This window comes from Pseudorasbora parva, chromosome 15 (assembly GCF_024679245.1).
Source record: "Pseudorasbora parva isolate DD20220531a chromosome 15, ASM2467924v1, whole genome shotgun sequence".
In the NCBI taxonomy this organism is placed as follows: domain Eukaryota; kingdom Metazoa; phylum Chordata; class Actinopteri; order Cypriniformes; family Gobionidae; genus Pseudorasbora; species Pseudorasbora parva.
In genome coordinates, this window is record NC_090186.1 from 31608225 (window position 1) to 31626445 (window position 18221).

The 18221-nt window shown below is 35.2% G+C and overlaps 1 protein-coding gene across 3 annotated transcripts in view; it reads right to left on the reverse strand.

Moving 5' to 3' along the window:
* Positions 1 to 457: 457 nt before the first annotated feature.
* swt1 (SWT1 RNA endoribonuclease homolog) overlaps positions 458 to 18221 on the reverse strand; it is a 42514-nt gene continuing 24750 nt past the window's right edge. For all 3 annotated transcript variants that reach the window (XM_067417759.1, XM_067417758.1, XM_067417760.1), the window contains exons 16-18: positions 14367 to 14433; positions 10815 to 10882; positions 458 to 1507 (exon numbers count right to left, since the gene is read on the reverse strand). In XM_067417759.1, the coding sequence (XP_067273860.1) occupies positions 1420 to 1507; positions 10815 to 10882; positions 14367 to 14433 (223 nt within the window). In that variant the 3' untranslated portion in view covers positions 458 to 1419. The remainder of the gene's footprint in view (positions 1508 to 10814; positions 10883 to 14366; positions 14434 to 18221) is intronic.

Consider the following 18221-nt stretch of genomic DNA (forward strand, 5'->3'; position numbering starts at 1 on the left):
CAAGCATTTTTAGTAGGATTAGAAATTTACTAATTATAGCCTTTATAATGCCATACAAGTTTTTTATGCATTAATTATGTTTTGTAATGCACCTTATATTGCACTTTATGTTCTCAAGACTAATTGTAACCACAATTATAATATACCTGGATTTTAATTTATTACAATAATTTATTAAAATATATAATGCGTCATAATGTACATTATGACTACCTTTAAGTCAAGTGTAACTAATCTTTTTTCTTTTTGTCTGTATTGTCATTATGTCTTTTGACCTCAATGACCTATGAACACAGCCATAATCTTGCTCACGTCATTGAACATTGGTGTAATCTCAACAGATATTATTATCGCTGTTCCCATAATCCTGTAAGGCCCCTCAAACTGTGATGTCACAGCTCTGCTTTACGAACCAGAAACACAGATTACTTTCCTTGGGTATTAAATGACAAAAAAGGATGACACAATATTTTTTTTAATCAAAATGCAAATAGATGTAAAGGAAAAAATATATTATTTTTGAACTATTCACAATATAATACAAATAGTAAAATATCAAAACATGCACCAAACTAAATCAGAGAGCATTAATAATAAAAAATCTATCATAAATTATACTATTGAGGTTCATGTTGGTGCTGGTATTGCATGTGGGAAGACTATACTGATTTATGCTGAGAATAAGAAAATATAGCAGCTTATCAGACCTAAACAGTCTTAAGTATCCCAATTAACTGATTTTGTAACAAAATGTACCTTCTTAGAATCCTGGAACAAATTAGTGGATTTCAGAATAGTTTCCAGAAGGGTGGTTAGACTGATGCCCAAGAAAATTGGCTTTAAGCACGTGGCTCAATGTCGCACGCTATTTACAGAGAGGCTTGGAGCAATGAGTGTGGTGTCAGAGAGTGTCGTGAAGTAATACCTCCGTTTCTCTCTGAACACATAACACACCTGTTACCACAACAGCTTGTGGAAGTCAGAAAGACACCACTTTTTTTTTATAGTAGCACATCAGAAATTAAACATTTGGCAATTCTACCTTATGTGGTATAAAACACCAACAAACCTAAAAAAAAAACAAATTTTTAATCATCACTAAAACAGTATTTTTCCCAAAAGGGGACACGTTACCTATAAAGCTTTTAAAAAAAACATTAACTAGAACACGGTGTAACTTCAGGAATCCTGGTCTATAGAGACCGTCAGCCCTTGATGCTTTTGCACATGTCAGTGTCACGCGACTGACACACTGACTCAGCTACAGGATGGTACAAGGACAAAGGATCAGTAGGTTGGTAATGCTTTGGTTCCAGCAGATTATGACTCTGCTACCAAAACCAGGTCGGTCCAAAAGAGTCTGGACCAGTAGTAAGTAGACAGTCGGCTGGGTCCAAACGTGGAAAGTAGGGTGTTAAATCAGGGCCAAGAGCTCAGAGCAGCAGCACACTGATCTAGATTTGCACACAGCTCAGACAGCTGGGCACCACCCACACACAGCTTCTCCCTGAGGACAAACAAACACACACAGATATTATAAGGATAACATTGGAAAGCATTTGATAGAAACAGAAGCAGATGGGTCAGAACGGTAAGCAGAGCAAGCTTTGGTCGTGAACAGTTTTGAAGCGTCCCCGATTGTCCCTGCTGTTTCACTTCACACAGAATAACTTCCGCCAGACTGCCTTAACTTCCAGACAGGAAGTGAATGTCTCGTACACAGGAAGCGAAAAAGGTTAAGACAAGGTGGCTAAAGAAATGAGAATAAACAACATTATATAATAAAAAATAAAATCAAATAATGCAATTTGTGACCTCTTTAGTACAGGGCAATCACACTCCAGTGTGCCGTGCACTTCATATATCTACAGGAAATGCTTGACTGTCAATGTTTAATACTAGTGTGGTTCATGGGAAAGGAAAAGCTCTGAGTCACAGTCACGCAGGCCGGTTGCTCTCTCTCTCCCTGGTACTATTGTGTTTCTTTATCTCTCTCATTCTCAATCTCCTCCCTCTCTTTCTCTTAACCTGTTGCTGCTTGTTGCCTTAGTTTGTCTGCACATTGTCTTCCCCAATGGATGTTATATAACTAACTACCAAAAAAGGGAAAGAAAGAAAAAAAGCAATGGATGCACTTGTTTTTCCCCAGTGCAAAAGCTGATTTAGGTAATGAAGGGTATGTATGGTGGAAATGAAGAGCAGATCTGGACTTGGAATGTTGTCTTTGCTCATTTCACCAAAAATTACAGTTCTGACAATGCAGTTGGATCTATCTGAAAAGCTAGGTTATATATATCCACCTTTTTTCTAACAGACCTAGTGCGATTTAGATTATGGAAGGCACTTTGGGTTTAGGGAAGCTACACTTAAAGAATGAGCTGTAAAATATGTTCACTTACCGGTATATAACTTAACACTTGACTTGGTATTTTAATGATGTAGCAAAACAAGAATATCTATGGCGAAAGCTCTTCTCAGCCACTGCATTATTTTCCTCCCGATTATTTTATTTCTTGTGCATTCTACTGTAACAATATGAAACAGGAAAACATATACTGTTTTCAATTTACAACTCAATGCATTTAGGCATGTAGATCACTTAAATGACCTTTATTCCCTGTTCTGATGCTTCGTTTGAACTTCAGCGGGTCGTCTTGACCATGGCTGAATCTGAAATCGCCACCTATACCCTCAAATAGGGCATTTGTGGGGACAGCCATTTGTAGTGGTGTTCGAAACCATAGTGGATGTTATCAAGTGCACTTATTCAATCCCACATTGCACTGCTATAATGAGTGTACAGCTGATGTACGCTCAATGGCTGTCCGACTTTGCTCGTTTTCACTCACTCCTTCAAGTGAACTGTATTAGTGGACTAATGTATAGTGATTGAGGTGATTTCGGATTCAGCCATGGTAAAGACAACCTGCTGAAGTTCAAACTGAGCATCCGAACAGGGAAGAAAAGTGATTTAAGTGACTTTGAACATGGCAAGGTTGATGGTGCCAGATGGGCTGGTCTGACTATTTCAGAAACTGCTGATCCTCTGGGATTTACAGACAATGGTCTGGAAAAAAAGAAGAAAATTCTGTGGGCGAAAATGCCTTGTTAATACCAGTTACAACCAAAGACTGCAGAATTGTAGCCACAGACAACTTGCCAAAATTGGACAATAGAAAGCTGGAAAAACTGCCTGGTCTGAGGAGTCTCAATTTCTGCTGCAACATTCAGATGGTAAGGTCAGAATTTGGTGTAAACAACATGGAAGCATGGATTTATCCTGCCTTTTATCAATGGTTCAAGCTGGTGGTGATGGTGTGGGGAATATTTATGGAAAGTAGGGACACAAGTCGGTAGCATTTTGAGTTATTCACAGATTCTGAAAGAGTAGTCTCCAAGCTTTCCAACGATGTGTAACACATGGAAATCTGATACTATTTGAAGAAGTTGTGGCCATTTGAATGTAGGCATTTAAAAAAGTTTAAACTGGAGATAACTGTCTCTAAAGTTTTGAAGTTCTCACCTTTTCTTACCTGTTGGGAGTGACAATAGGGCTCATTTACATCTCATTTAGATAAGCCATAACCCCTGTAAAGTTGCATGGTTGCATAATGTATAGTAACGATATACGCAACGGGGAAAATCGGACCGCATATTAATAATAAAGGATAGCAGATGCTAACATTACCATCTAAAATCCCATTATAGTAGTGGGATAGTGACAATATTCGCTAACAATTTATGCTAACAATTACAATTAAAATTCTCCTTTGGCTATCTGGTCCCACATTCTGTTTGTCTTCTGTATTATCTACTTGTTCAAATTGTATTATGTAGTAGGCTAACTTGCAATATTTTTCTTTGGGTGAGACAGTAAACACTGCGCGACATTGCACGTCAGGCTCATAGAGAGAGCTTTATTCGGGCCATTCAAATTCTGAGATATTCAAATTCATAGATATTATACTACCTAAGAAGTTCAAGTAAACAGGCTACTCAAGAAATCTGCACTCATTGAAAAACGAAACGAAAGTCACTTTAAATAAAGACATTTATTCAAAACAATACTCAATGCCTGACCACACTGCATGTCTCCAGACATATGGCCATCTTATGTATAACCTATCTAACTCATGCTGCTTGTTTAATAATCAACATAAGAAATAAAAAATCTATTATAGGCTAATATAATATATTAATATAATATAATAAAAAAAAGCCTAATTAAATAGGCTATATGTTTTCTTTAACCAATGGCCGATGAAGTCGTCAGCGCATTCTGATGGACATCGTCCTTTATGTCAGCGGATATAACTCACAATACAATAGATATTTTACCCATACAGATATGTGCAAGACATAATTATAAATTATAAACTACAAACTGTCTACTTTTACTTGTTTACACTCACAAAGGTCGTTGATTCAGAGAACAGATTATTTTCAATGCACTTATTTCAAACGCTGTCTTCATTTCCCAAAATTATTTAGTTTATTAAACTTTAAAAACCCTTTTATAATTTAGTTCATATTTCTAACAAATGAAATTCAAAGCCAAAATAACGAAAAAATAAATGAAAAAATTCAAACATTTAGTTCTTTTAATTTTAATTAATGCGTGGATAACACGCCTATCCTTCCATTAAAAAGTAATGGCTATTGCGGTGCTGAGATATACAAACTAACCAACATATCTTGCATACTTTTTGGAATGACTTATCAGGGGGGAAAAAACGTTTTAGATGCATAACAGCGGTTAGTGGAAATCCCCTTAATTTTGCAATAGTTTTTTATCGACATTTAGCAGCCTAAATATCGCATTGGTTTTGTGCAAATCTGTAATGGAAACGCGGTTACTGAGAGAGCTCAAAGTAATTTAAGTGGATTCAGGCCAATAATGTCTAATAATTTGCATGTCCTGCCACTCTTTTTCTGCAGCTAAAGAATCCAGCCGTATGTTCTAAATAATGTCTGGAGAAAGTTTCTGGCTACAGGACTGTCTCCCATGCAGAAAGACAGTCTCATTGTGTAGTGAAAGTTACGGATTTTCCGCATTTCTCTGTCTTTACCCCCTTTAAATGTTACTATCGATATAACCTCTATCATCTTACGGTCCAACTCGTCTGCGATATATCACGTAATGAATATGCAAGGTATTGTTACCGTGGGCATTTTAAAATACCGTAAATAATAATTTATTAACAATTTTTTTTTTATAATGCACTTAAGAATACTTTGCCCATCAACCATATAAAATGCTAAACACCGCTGTATTCTGCGTCAAAAGGACACGCGCTCAGATGTAAACAAGCTCAACATGCATTGCACATGACTGAACGAGTGAAGGAGATGCACACGCTAAATGTTTACTTTCTGAAAGCAGAGGGCGCTGATGGAACTGCAGAATGCAGCGATTACCCCGGAAACCCCACAAAGATAAAACTAACAATGATCATTTGTATTTCTTAAATTTCTTAACAAAAAATAACACTTTCTGTAACAAATGTAGCCATTGCTCAATCTTAGTAAATGCATTAAATAATGAGACCATATTGTAATACCGTACACCGTGATAAAAGCTTCAACAATTAATCGCAACATGAAAAATTGATACCGGCAATATTGCCCCCTCACATTCACCCATTCATTCACACATTCATACACCCACAGCAGTGTCAGCCATGTAAGGCGCCATCCAGCTCGTCGGGAGCAGCTGTTGGGTTTGGTGTCTTGCTCATGTACAATTCAACACTTGGTCAGGTGGAAACAAGCATGGAACCACCAACCTTCCGGTTTGTAGACCACCTTCATGAACCACTGAGCCACTACCTCCATGGACATTTTATCGAACACACACACCCGAAGCAGTGGGCAGCCATTTTTTGCTGTGGCGCCTGGGGAGCGATTGGGGGTTAGGTGCCTTGCTCAAAGGCACCTCAGTTGGGTAATGAGACTAGAAAAGAGTGTTGTTCATTCACTCCCACCACCTACATTTCCTGCTGAAACTGAGACTCAAATCCACGACCTTTGGTTACATGTCTGACTCTCTAACCCTTAAGCCAAACCTGCCTATACATTTAAATGAAACGTTTAAATGCCACAGACTATATCTGAGTATTGTTGCTGACCATGTCATCCCTTTATGACCACATCTTCTGATGGCTACTTCCAGCAGGATAACGTGACATGTCATAAAGCTCAAATAATCTCAGACTGGTTTAACAATGAGTTCACTATAGTCAAATGGCCTCCAGTCACCAGATCTCAATCCAATAGACCACCTTTGGGATATGGTGGAACGGGAGATTTGCATCATGGATGTGCAGTTGACAAATCTTCAGCAACTGCGTAATGCCATCATGTCAATATGGACCCAAACCTCTGAATGTTTTCAGCACATTGTTGAATCTATGTCACGAAGAATTAAAGGGATAGTTCACCCAAAACTGAAAATGTGATGTTTATCTGCTTACCACCAGGGCATCCAAGATGTAGGTGTGTTTTTTTCTTCAGTAGAACACAAATTAAGATTTTTAACTACAGCCGTTGCAGACCCTATTGACATGCATTATAAGAGCAACGGTTGGAGTTAAAAATCTTAATTTGTGTTCCACTGAACAAACAAACTACATCTTGGATGCCCTGGGGGTAAGCAGATAAACATCACATTTTCATTTTTGGGTGAACTATCCCTTTAAGGCAGTTCTGAAGGCAAAAGTGGGTTAACCAGTATAAGCAAGAACCCACCCCCCACCCTTCCCCCTCAAAAAAATATTATAAAAATATATCACTAAAAAGTGTTGGGTATGTTGTCTCAAATGCTGTTTGTATTGAACACATAAAAGGACTCCATTCCTTTAGCCTAATTATACGCTTAACAACATTGCTGCCATGGCAACCATACAACATGTGGGCACTGGGCAGCCCCCCTCACCAGAAAGCAGAGTGAATGCTTTATGAACCCAATTCTTAAATCAACAAAACACAACATAACACCGCAGTGATGGTGCTCGTTCGAAAACAAGCATGCAACACTGAACATCAGACAAAAGCTGCAGAAGCGTCACAGCCATTGTGAGTTGACAGAGTCACTGAGGTGCCTGGTTGCTTAGGTATCAATCCCTGCTGAGAGATTTAGCACTTAAAGCCAAGATGATCACGAACAAAGTCAATGAATAACACTTTCTTGTTTCAAAACATGCACTTTAGCTTTCCATTTTAGATTATTAAGGGATCTTTAACCAACAAATCAATATCTTATGAGATGACAGCCCAACTGACCCCATCTTTTTTAAAGATATAAAATGTTCAAGGTAGCCTAAGCAAGCCTGATATAGTACTGAGACCTGTGTTGGTGACAGGTTACATTGACGCTACTGATAATGTATGGCTGTTATTCAGTCATGCCACTGCAGTTTGTGTACATGATCAGATCATTGTGTCTCTGTGCATTAGCATACAGTACCTGACAGTACTAAATGATTAAAGCATGCATTTGACACACGTGGATTAGTGCATAAAATGAGGTCACTGAGTTCTTGGGTGTCACGGCTCATTGACCCCACTGAGTTAAATGAGCTAAAGATCAGCTGTCAACCGCTCCACAAATGTGTGTGCGAGCGTGTAGCTACACTTGACTGATAAGGTTAATCAATAAATGTTCTCTCCGGCCCCGAAGACATATCCCAAAAGAGACTTGGCAAGCACATGAAAAGTTTGCAAATGGCAATCCTGCTTAATAAATCATTGCAAATGTGAGACACAATAAGAAAAATCAAGTAACAGTGAAAATGACACCTGATGAAATTCATGCGTACAATTTTTTGAACATGCAAATACAGCTCAGTAAAAAAAAAAATTATACTGTGCAAATATTAAATATTAAATTAATTATGGTGAATATTAATAAGTAATTATGAATTTGCTGTCTGGAGCACGTAGTCAAATAACTTAACCTTCATATCCATAAGCCATACTTTCACCGCAGTAGGATTAGTAGTTAGTGAGTTGCACACCCCAATAAGTTCCTGCCTACAGAACTAGATTATATTTATTAAAAAAAATGTTTTATTAAATTATATAGTATTGCACTACTATACAATCTTCAGCATTTTCAAGGGAACAATTCATAAAAAAAATTGTCAGGAATTTTTCAGTTATCAAAAAACGGTGTCCTCAAAAAGCCTGAGGTCTTAAGCACTCCCATATAATTAGTCTCTTCTTAAGTAACACAACATAAAACCACATCCTACTTTAAATCTAAATATTTAAAACCGCAATCATAGTCTTTATACACTGAATAATTCACATTGATTTCTAGTATGTATTTAGCCTTCCTTATTAGCCTGGGACTTAACCATCATCATCAAAATCAGCACATTGGCAGTGTGAAAACTTTGAGACACGATAAAATATGCGTGTACGTTCTATTTTCCAGTTAGGACAAGTTCCACAAACACCTTTGTACACTGCTGGGAATAAATTGCGAAATATCTTTACCAGGAATGTTTTCTCTGGCTAACGACTTAAGGGGAAGAGGTGATGTATCATTAAATGCGCTCTATGTATCATTAATGCCTTACTCAGTGAAAAAAGTGTGAATTAGAGTGCACAAGAGGACTGTTTACACCATAACCTGTTATTGCACAGGTGCCACATTAGTGAGAGTTACTGCACAGAATGCAACGCAATGTGAGCGCTCTAGATCTATTCTACATTATGACCTAAACTCAGTACACATACTGTACACTTGTGGTCAGAATTATTGGCACCTCTAGTAAATATGATCAAAGATGGCTGTAAAAATAAATCTGCATTGTTTATTCTTTTGATTTATCATAAAAATAAAATAAAAATCACAAAAACCTAACCTTTCATGGAAGAATGGAAACAGATGGAGAATTGCAGAGATTAGTTGAGTCTTGGGGTCAGAAAAAAACAACAACCCCTACATCACCACATGTTGTTTGGGAGGGATTCAAGAAAAATCCTTCTTGCTCATCCAAAAACAAACTCCAACTTCAGCATATTCAGTTGTCAGACACGACTGGAAATTCAAAAGGGACCTGGTTCTGTGGTCAGATGAAACTATCAAAAGAGGTTTTTGGCAGCAAATCCAGCAGATAAAAAGTACCCCATGTCCACTGTCAAAAATACAGCTGGATCTTTAATGTTGCAGGCTTATTTTTTAGCTGGATGTCCTGGACAACTGGTTCAGATACATAGTATCATGGATTCTAGCAAATACCAACAGATTAAAAAAAAAATCAATTTTACATCAGGACAGCGATCCAAAACAAACATCAAAATCAACACAGAAATGTGTCACTGAGCACGAAATGAAGCTTCTGCCATGACCATCCCATTTCCCTGAAATGAGCCCTATAGGAAATGAGTGAGGTGAACTGAAGAGAAGAAGCACCAACATGGAGCTGTGAATCTGAAGGATCTGGAGAGATTCTGTATGGAGGATGGTCTGGGATCTCAACAGGTGCTCTCCAAACTCATCAAGCATTATAGAACAAGAATCAGAGCTGTTATCTTGGCAAAAGGAAGTTGTAAAAAGTATTTAGTAAAAGGGTGCCAATAATAATGGCAAACGGGTTTTGGAGAAAAACATTTATTTCATAATGTGATTTACCCACACTTTGAATTATTTTACTTTAATGAAAGGTTGGATTTTTGTGATTTTTTTGAATAAAAGATTAAAAGGCTAACCAATGCGGATTTATTTTTACAGCCATATTGATCATATTTATGAGTGCCAATAATTCTGACAACTGTGCATAGAAAAGATTGACAGCCAGGACTTCTCCATTAACATGCAATGACAGAGATTATGTGAAGGACACAAATCTTATGTTGTTAGCACATAAGCTTGACTAAAATGCACTTGAGGTGTAACATTGGCAGTGAGACTGAAATGTAAAAGCTTATTCAAAAGAAACAGCCCATAAATGCTGACATTTTGTTTCTGGACTCCCTGTATGATTTATATTAGCTGAAAGAGAATTTCTTTGATACAAAATTACAGTTTTAACTGGATATATGTCAGAATGAATTGTAATAAAATTATTCAAAATTAAATTGAGATTTTTTTAATCAAAATCTAATATGGAATACTGTATTAATATTCATACTCCCTCAAAATACCCTACAGTTCACAAGTCTCTTATGCCCATCAAGACTGCATTTATTTCATCACAATTGTGAAATACCATTACAATTTAAAATTACTATTTTCTGTTTTAACATATTTTAAAATGTAATATATTCCTGTGATGAAAAGCTGAATTTTCAGCAGCCATTACTCGAGTCTTCAGTGATCCTTTAGAATTCATTCTAATATGATGATTTGGTGTATTTCTGTTGAAACCAGTTGAAAATAAACTATGTTGAGAATTGGCTGAACAACTATAGATAACCAAAACATTTTAACAGATAACCAAATAGAATTGTAATGCGGCATGTAAACAACGAACAGAGTCAATGTTTCAATGCTATTTAACCATGGCAGGCATGATGTCGAGGATTCACAGAACTGTCTTCTGAGGTTTGGGTAGGCTAATGATGCAATAACACCCTTAAAGTAGAAACTCAACGGTCCTACGAGACAGCAGATAGCTGCTGAGGCCTGCCGAAGCAAGCACTGACTTGAGAACAGCCTCTCTGCTAAAGGTGGGCGGTGTTTAAACGATTATAACAGAACAAACAGCATCATGCACGTAGCAGTGTTAATGAAAGCAATACAAGCGGTGTGTATGACTTGCAGATAAGCTAATGAGTCTCACTATCTCTCATAACTCTTAACTAACCGGTATTCTTGTTGAGACACGCAATCAAACAGGTCCCTGGCAGTGAAACGTGGCTCCATAGCAGCAATCTGAAAGTAGAAAGCACATATGTTAACATAAAGTACACAATGTACAGCTCAACACACACGTCCTACATAATCACTGTACGACATATATTGCTGCATGTTTAGTTGATCTTAGACCTCTTGGTGGTTATTTGATCTGATCTAAACAAGATAAATGGTAATTCTTTATGTTTAAAATAAAATATATATAGTTTTTTAAATATATATATATATATATATATATATATATATATATATATATATATATATATATATATATATATATATATATATATATATATAACTTTTTTTTACAATTAATCATCTTGGTAACACTTTAAAATAAGGTTTAATTAGACAACATGAACTAACATTACTCTGCTTATTAATGTTTTTACTCAACATATTTGTAGTATTTATAATATTTTTTTAAATGTATATAAATACATTTAAAACTATATATTTTTTTAATGGATTTTCACACAAAATCAAAAAAAATGTTATGTAAAATTCACTTTATAAATGACCCAAATCTCTAACTTTCATTCGTGGGGATAACATGGATAATTTGATATGGTTTAGTGTAAGATTTTTGCCCATCTTTTGGAAAATACAGTTTTAAAATAAAAATAAAATGACAACAGTAAATTGCTTTAGAGCTCTCCACTATATGCTATGTGCTCGTTGACTGACTGAAACACATCTTTTCACAAGTATTTTTCAGTGGGTTCATATCTAAATGTTGTGAAATCACAATTAAGATGTAATTTAAAATTAAGTTAAGTAGCATTTTTTTGTACTAAAAAAATATTTTTTTCAATGATGTTACATTATGATTACAATCAAACCTGAACAACAGAACATTTGGAGTTCATCATTTATCTCAAACATCTGATTTTCTTATAATTCTACAAATTTAATTAACGTTTTAAAATGTAACATTTAAAGAAATTTGATCATATCTAAATATTTATTAAAATGCAAAACTCAAATACTATTTTTGCGCAACTAGATTAGATACATGTATATTTATTAAAGACTTTACCTACTGGGTAATGGCATTACAAATGCCAAATTACAAATCATTTTTTGAATTCTCTATTTTAACCTTAATTACTACACTCACTAATTGTAATATAAATAAGTGTGGTCACTAATTGACAATAATTATTGTACAAATAGAATTTAGTAACAAAAGATCTCTTCAAAATATTCAATAAATATTATTGAACTAAAATATAGAACATTTATTTAATTGAAAAATAGTTACGGTGTATGGTCACATTTGACCATCAATGAGTATGAGTGTGACCAATTGGTAAGGAATACCTGAGGGCTAAATACAAGAATAACTATTACAATGTTGCATCTCTATCACTCTCCATAATAAAACGATCCTGTAAATATGGTTGACTTAATAATCAATGCACATTATGCTGTACTGTTTACCAAAACTTGCTGCAAACATCTGTATAGTTTTGTTGTGTATCCGCTCAAGCCAATGCATTCAAATGCATTGACACAGCGCTAGAAGTACTGAGAGCTCCATCAGGGTATATACAGCTATCCTTAAGTAAATTTACTACTTTTTAATACCTTTTTTACTACCTTCAGAATATTTTTTAAAACCACCACGACACTGAATTGCAAGTGTTAATCAGCGACCTTTCTATTATTCACACAGATTTTTACATATATAACATACAAAAAAAAGAATACATTTAGAATCAACACCAGGAGGAAATCTGTTATAAGTTATCATTCAGACAGTAAAATACATCTCAACATTCACAAAGGTTGGTTAAGGAGAGGCATTACTGCATACACATTTGATTTCAATTAATAATTGGTAATTCAGCAATTCAATTATTTAGTGTTTTTATCCAACAACAAAACCTGAGCCAAATATTACATTTCTATAACTGTGATAAGTTGTTGAATTAAACAAAATACTAAAAACTAGTGCTGTCAATCGATTAAAAACTTTAACTAGATTAATCACAAAATTTTTCTGTGATTAATCGCAATAAAAAAAGAAATGTTTTTGTACGTTTTTAATATATTTTTTAATATAATAATTTCACAGTTAATCAAATGAATGTAGAAACAACATAAAGACAGTATATTTTAATACTTGTTTAAATGGCATCTTTTTATGAATGAAGGCTAGTATTACTGATATTAATACAGCAACTGATTTTTTTTTTACATTTATTATTAGGCTTCAAAAATATAACAGTTTTTAATTTAAGTAAACTTAAAACAATGCTAACATAAACCCATAATAAAGTTCATGTTTACTCCTGCCCTTCCTGTCTTAACAGTTAGGAAATATACAGAAATTTAATAAAGTTATCAAAGTTATATGCAGTCTGCACTGCATAAACTATAAATTAAATAGTTAATCCTTATTAAAGCTACAAAAGTTATTTAGTTAAGAGCAGCGAGTCATTTTCTCTGTTCCCTGACAGGAAGCTTTATTGGCTGCTGTCCCTTTAAGAGAAGAAAGACACGCGGATCTCACTGCTTATATACTGTTTATGGATCGCGCCTCATTCTCTCACAACTCTTTTTGTTCATTTTAGACTTTATATAAGTCATTTAAGATTGCTCTTATGAGGATAGTCGTTGAAGATATGCCTTAAAGCAAGTCTAAAATAAAACGTAAGCCAGTCACTTCTGTTGAGCGCGCAGTGTTCTGAGATGATGCCGAACGACCGCTGAATATGACGTCAGCATCAAACATACGTTGAGACGGAGACGAAAGATCTTTGATTATGTGCCCAGATATGCTAAAGTCCATATTTAAACGAACTAACGTGAACGCAGATAGAATTTCAATTAAAATAGGACACCTGATAGTCTGAAAAAATAATACCTCATTTGGAAAAAAATAATACCTCTGAGACCACATTTAACACTTTTAATGGCCTTAAATTTGACAATTTTGATTTATCACTTTTTAATACTTTTTAAAACCCCGCGGACACCCTGTCCATTAACAAAACATGGCTGCGCGCGTCGCCGGGAGACGAGAGCATGTCGCAACTCCGTTTTTTTTAACACCTCTGGCTTTAACGTTATGCCACATCAGCGCCAAAACACTATTTATTGTTTGAAATTTGCATTTTTTTTTTTTTTAAAGTTTAGCTTTGTTTAATATCAAAAGCAGGTTTGGCTATTTGGCATGAGATTGAGTTAGGCAGAGTGATCTCTCTAATCCTAACCCTAACCCTAAAGCCAAATGTGTGAGAGTTGGCAACCCTGCAATCCAATTCATTTTTTATTTGTAGATCTATAGAGTGTGGACAACGGTAGAAAGTATCATGCCATTTGGACAAAAGGAAAAAAAATTTTTTTGAGCAAACGTCCTTTGGGGTCAGAGAAGACCCCAAGGTCCAGAGAAGGGTTAATATTGACAGAATTTTCATTCTTAGACCAACTGTTGTTTAACTATGTGGCAGGACAATTCACTAAAGGTGGCCTTTAGTGGCTGTTTTGTTCTTACCTCACTTGACTGAATGAAGGAGAGAAGTGACTGTGCATCCTGAACACTGCTGTCTCCAGATAAGAGCCTGTGGGAGGGGAAAACTAATTTTTTTTAAATCACATATAACAGGTATAACATCACACCTGTGCATTACTAGAACATGAACTGTGTATATTTGTTGGTTTTGCCTGATATACAATTAAGAATCCTGTGTGTGATTTAAAAAAGGCATCAGTCCCTCAGAGCACATTAGATGAATCACTTAATCTATCAGACAATCATATGGAGGCAGGGTAGTGTTTTCTAGTGTTTACTGAGCCTTTGTTTGGATCACAAAAATTGTAAATTAATAAAAATCACCACATTTACTCATTAACAATCTGTATGGTGTTAGAAAAAAAAGGGAAAATGTTGAAAGACAACTGCTCTAAATTTAGACAGAGTGTCCAAGAGAATTGACATGTTTGAACATGGCAGCATCACTGAATCCTGTGTCTGCTATGTATCATAGCTACATAAAGCTGTGCTACATATACACAACCCTGTAAAAGTTTAGGGTTGGTAAGATTTTTTAATGTTTAAATTTCTGCGCACAAAGGGTGCATTTATTTGATCAAAATACAATAAAGACAGTAATATTGTAAAATATTATAATTAATAATGGTCTATTTTAATACATTTCAAAATGTAATAATTCCATAAATGTCAAAGCTGAATTTTTAGTAGCTATTACTTCAGTGTCACATGATCCTTCAGGAATCATTGTAATATGATGATTTGGTGCTGAAGTAACAGTTCTTCTTATAGTCAATGTTGAAAATAATTGTGCTGCTTAATATGATGATTGGAAAGAAAAAAAAGAACAGCATTTATTTACAGAAGAAAAGTTTTGTAACATGTGTAAGTTTTGTAATTTAATGTGTCCTTGCTGAATAAAAGTAATTATGTAAAAAAATATTTTGAATGGTGGTATATATAGAAAAGAAAGTGATTTATGAGTCACCACTAGAGGTGGAACCTTGAATAGATAAAAAAACTGCGCAGTCAAACTTCATTTAATTTCGGTACTTTTGTAAGGTTACATTTCATTGCTTTGTTTCCATGAAAAATATGATTTATGAAATATGACATATGATTCCATGATTTTTCAATTAATCGTTTTTTAAAATCTGGTCGATTCAGAAACGATTCTCAAAGGCCACGAATCAATTTTTTTCCATATTTATTTCCGCTAACATTGAACATAAGATTAACATATTTCTAATTACTAGTCTTCTCCACTAGATGTCACCCATTTGCCTTACGTGATCCTACAAATGAGCAGTCTCTTAAGCACATACGTTAGCCATTATAGACATATTCAAATTATAGTCAATATACAGCGCAGGACCAATAATTCAAACCCTATTATTAACAGATTTCTTCAAATAATAGTCCACAGCTCAACAACTCAAGTCAGTTAAGGGATTGTTGTCCGTTACTATGGCAACTACTGGTGTCCAGGAATTAACCATAGACTGTAAAAAAATAATCAACGCTTTTCTCATGTATGAAAAGTAAATGCACACATGACGAACGGCAAAATCGCAAGAAAAGCTTGTCGTGTACTGAAAATTGCTAAAAAAATAAATAACCAATATCCTTTTAATGTTTTAGAATAAATACATAAAAACATCCATTTTATGGACTTCTCAGATAAATTTTTTAGAATAAAGTTGCATCAAAATTGTTTTTAACAATTGTATGGATTTGAAATATAGAGATGCGTTCTGTTTTAATGTACTCAGGTGTAACGTTACCTAAAAGAAAAAGTTTAATATACAGGTTTGTGGCTCTTCATTTCTTTTTAATTGCCCACTTATGTTCACTGTTCTTTTTTATAAATACCTAGTATTTGTATTAAATCTATATTCATTTGAGTTAAATCGAGAATCCAAAATCGAATCGAAATCGAATCGAATTGGGACATCTGAATCGATACCCAACCCTAAAAAATAATATGAAAAAATAAATAAAGTTGACAGGTTCACAGTACACTTTCACTGTAATTTCAGAGTGTCACATAGTAAAAAAGACTTAGACCCGAACACTCCATGCAGTGCTCCGTCTGCAACACAGTACTGTGCTGCCTTTGTGTTCAGTGTGAACACTGCAAACTGTTAACATGGCCATGTGAAATTTCTAACAGAAAATATAACATATAACCTTAGAATAACCTGAATAACCTTTGATATCTCCAGAGAGAGCTAAGATAGAGAAGCTGGTGGAGAAACAAAGACAAAAATGGGAGAATAAACTAAAGAGACCATATTCTACAAAATATCTTATTCTGTGTTCAGCGGAAGAAAGAACTTCACACAGGTTTGGAACAACTTGTGAGAAAATGACAACAGAATTTTCATTTTGGGGTGAACTATCCCTTTAACGCAAGAATAAAACAGCATAGACTCAAAAGGGAGGTAGAGGGAAGGAGGAGAAGAAATGTACAGAAATTCAAGGGGCAAGACGAAGGGGGGAGCAGAAAGAAAAAGCTATTTCAGCAAGAAAGCCTGAATTATGCATGCTTTTCCTCATTCACGGGCACAGGGGGAAGGAAAGGAATAACGCTGCACATTGGAGTGCATGCGTTAGCTCTGATGACTCATCTGTCTGCTTTCTGCACATAAAAATGAGTCTAGCAGTATCCATGGATACAGCACCTAATCTCCCTTCAAACCTTGTCATCCTGCCTTCTCAGAAACAATCAATAGAGAACAAGAGTGGACTCAAATGCACAACATTAAAATGCGGTAAATACAAAACCTACAGGAAACCTGAATCTCAGATGAACACTATGGCATTGATTACACACTGTCAGTCAGTGAGGAATAAGTATATAGGGTTGATGGGTAAAGGGTGACATTATTGCCAGACAGTTGACTAATATGGTGGAAAGGCATATGGTTATATCTGATCTATATATCTGTAAATGGGAAGGGGAACACTTAAAGTTTAAAATGCTTGACTTTGTTTAGGGCGGACATTTGGAATTTATTTTCTTGTGCATTGTCCTCCAAGCACAAACAATATAATAATATCTGTCATAATTAAAGTCAATGTCTAGAATAAAATAAACAAGTTGGTGTGTAAATCAATTTTCATGAACTGATGCACAAAGCATGTTTTTTTTGTGTGAGAATAAAGAAGCATATAATCAATTAAACGGACAAGTTTCACATGACACATCATCCATTTGCTGTGATGAATGAAGTGTATGCTTTTAACCTCTCTCCCTGCAGAACAAAAACTGCACAGTATAGAATTTAATGCAGAGACAATATAATTTATAGTGTAAAAATAATATTTAACTTCATGACTTTGTTAACTTTTTTGACAACCAGAAAGTGAGCTCATACAACCCAAAAACAAGCTCTTTATACATGCTACATTCCCAGAGTTTAGATTTATTAGAGACATTAATATTTATTCGATATTTATATTTATTAAGAGGTGGTGAATGATACGATCAGGCAGTTTAATTTGCCAGCGAGGCAAGTCATGTCTGCAATTACTCTGCAACATAAAGAGCTGTCTCTGTATAACTACAGCTATGACACGCACCGCATTTTTAGCTCGCGGAATCCAGAGATCTCAATTTAGAGGAAAAATTGTCATGTCACAGTACAATCCGTCTGCCTACTGCTATGAGCCATAAAGCAATGTTGAGCAACGGAAGTGAGTCACAGGCACACAGGATCAAGGGAGGATTTGAGAATAAAGATTGCCCTCCTTCCCCTTTCACATGTGACACCCACCTATCTCTGTCCTCTACGTGCTCAGGTGACTAAAGGCACACACACTGGGAAATTTCTTTTAGAAGCGCTTGACTGGAAT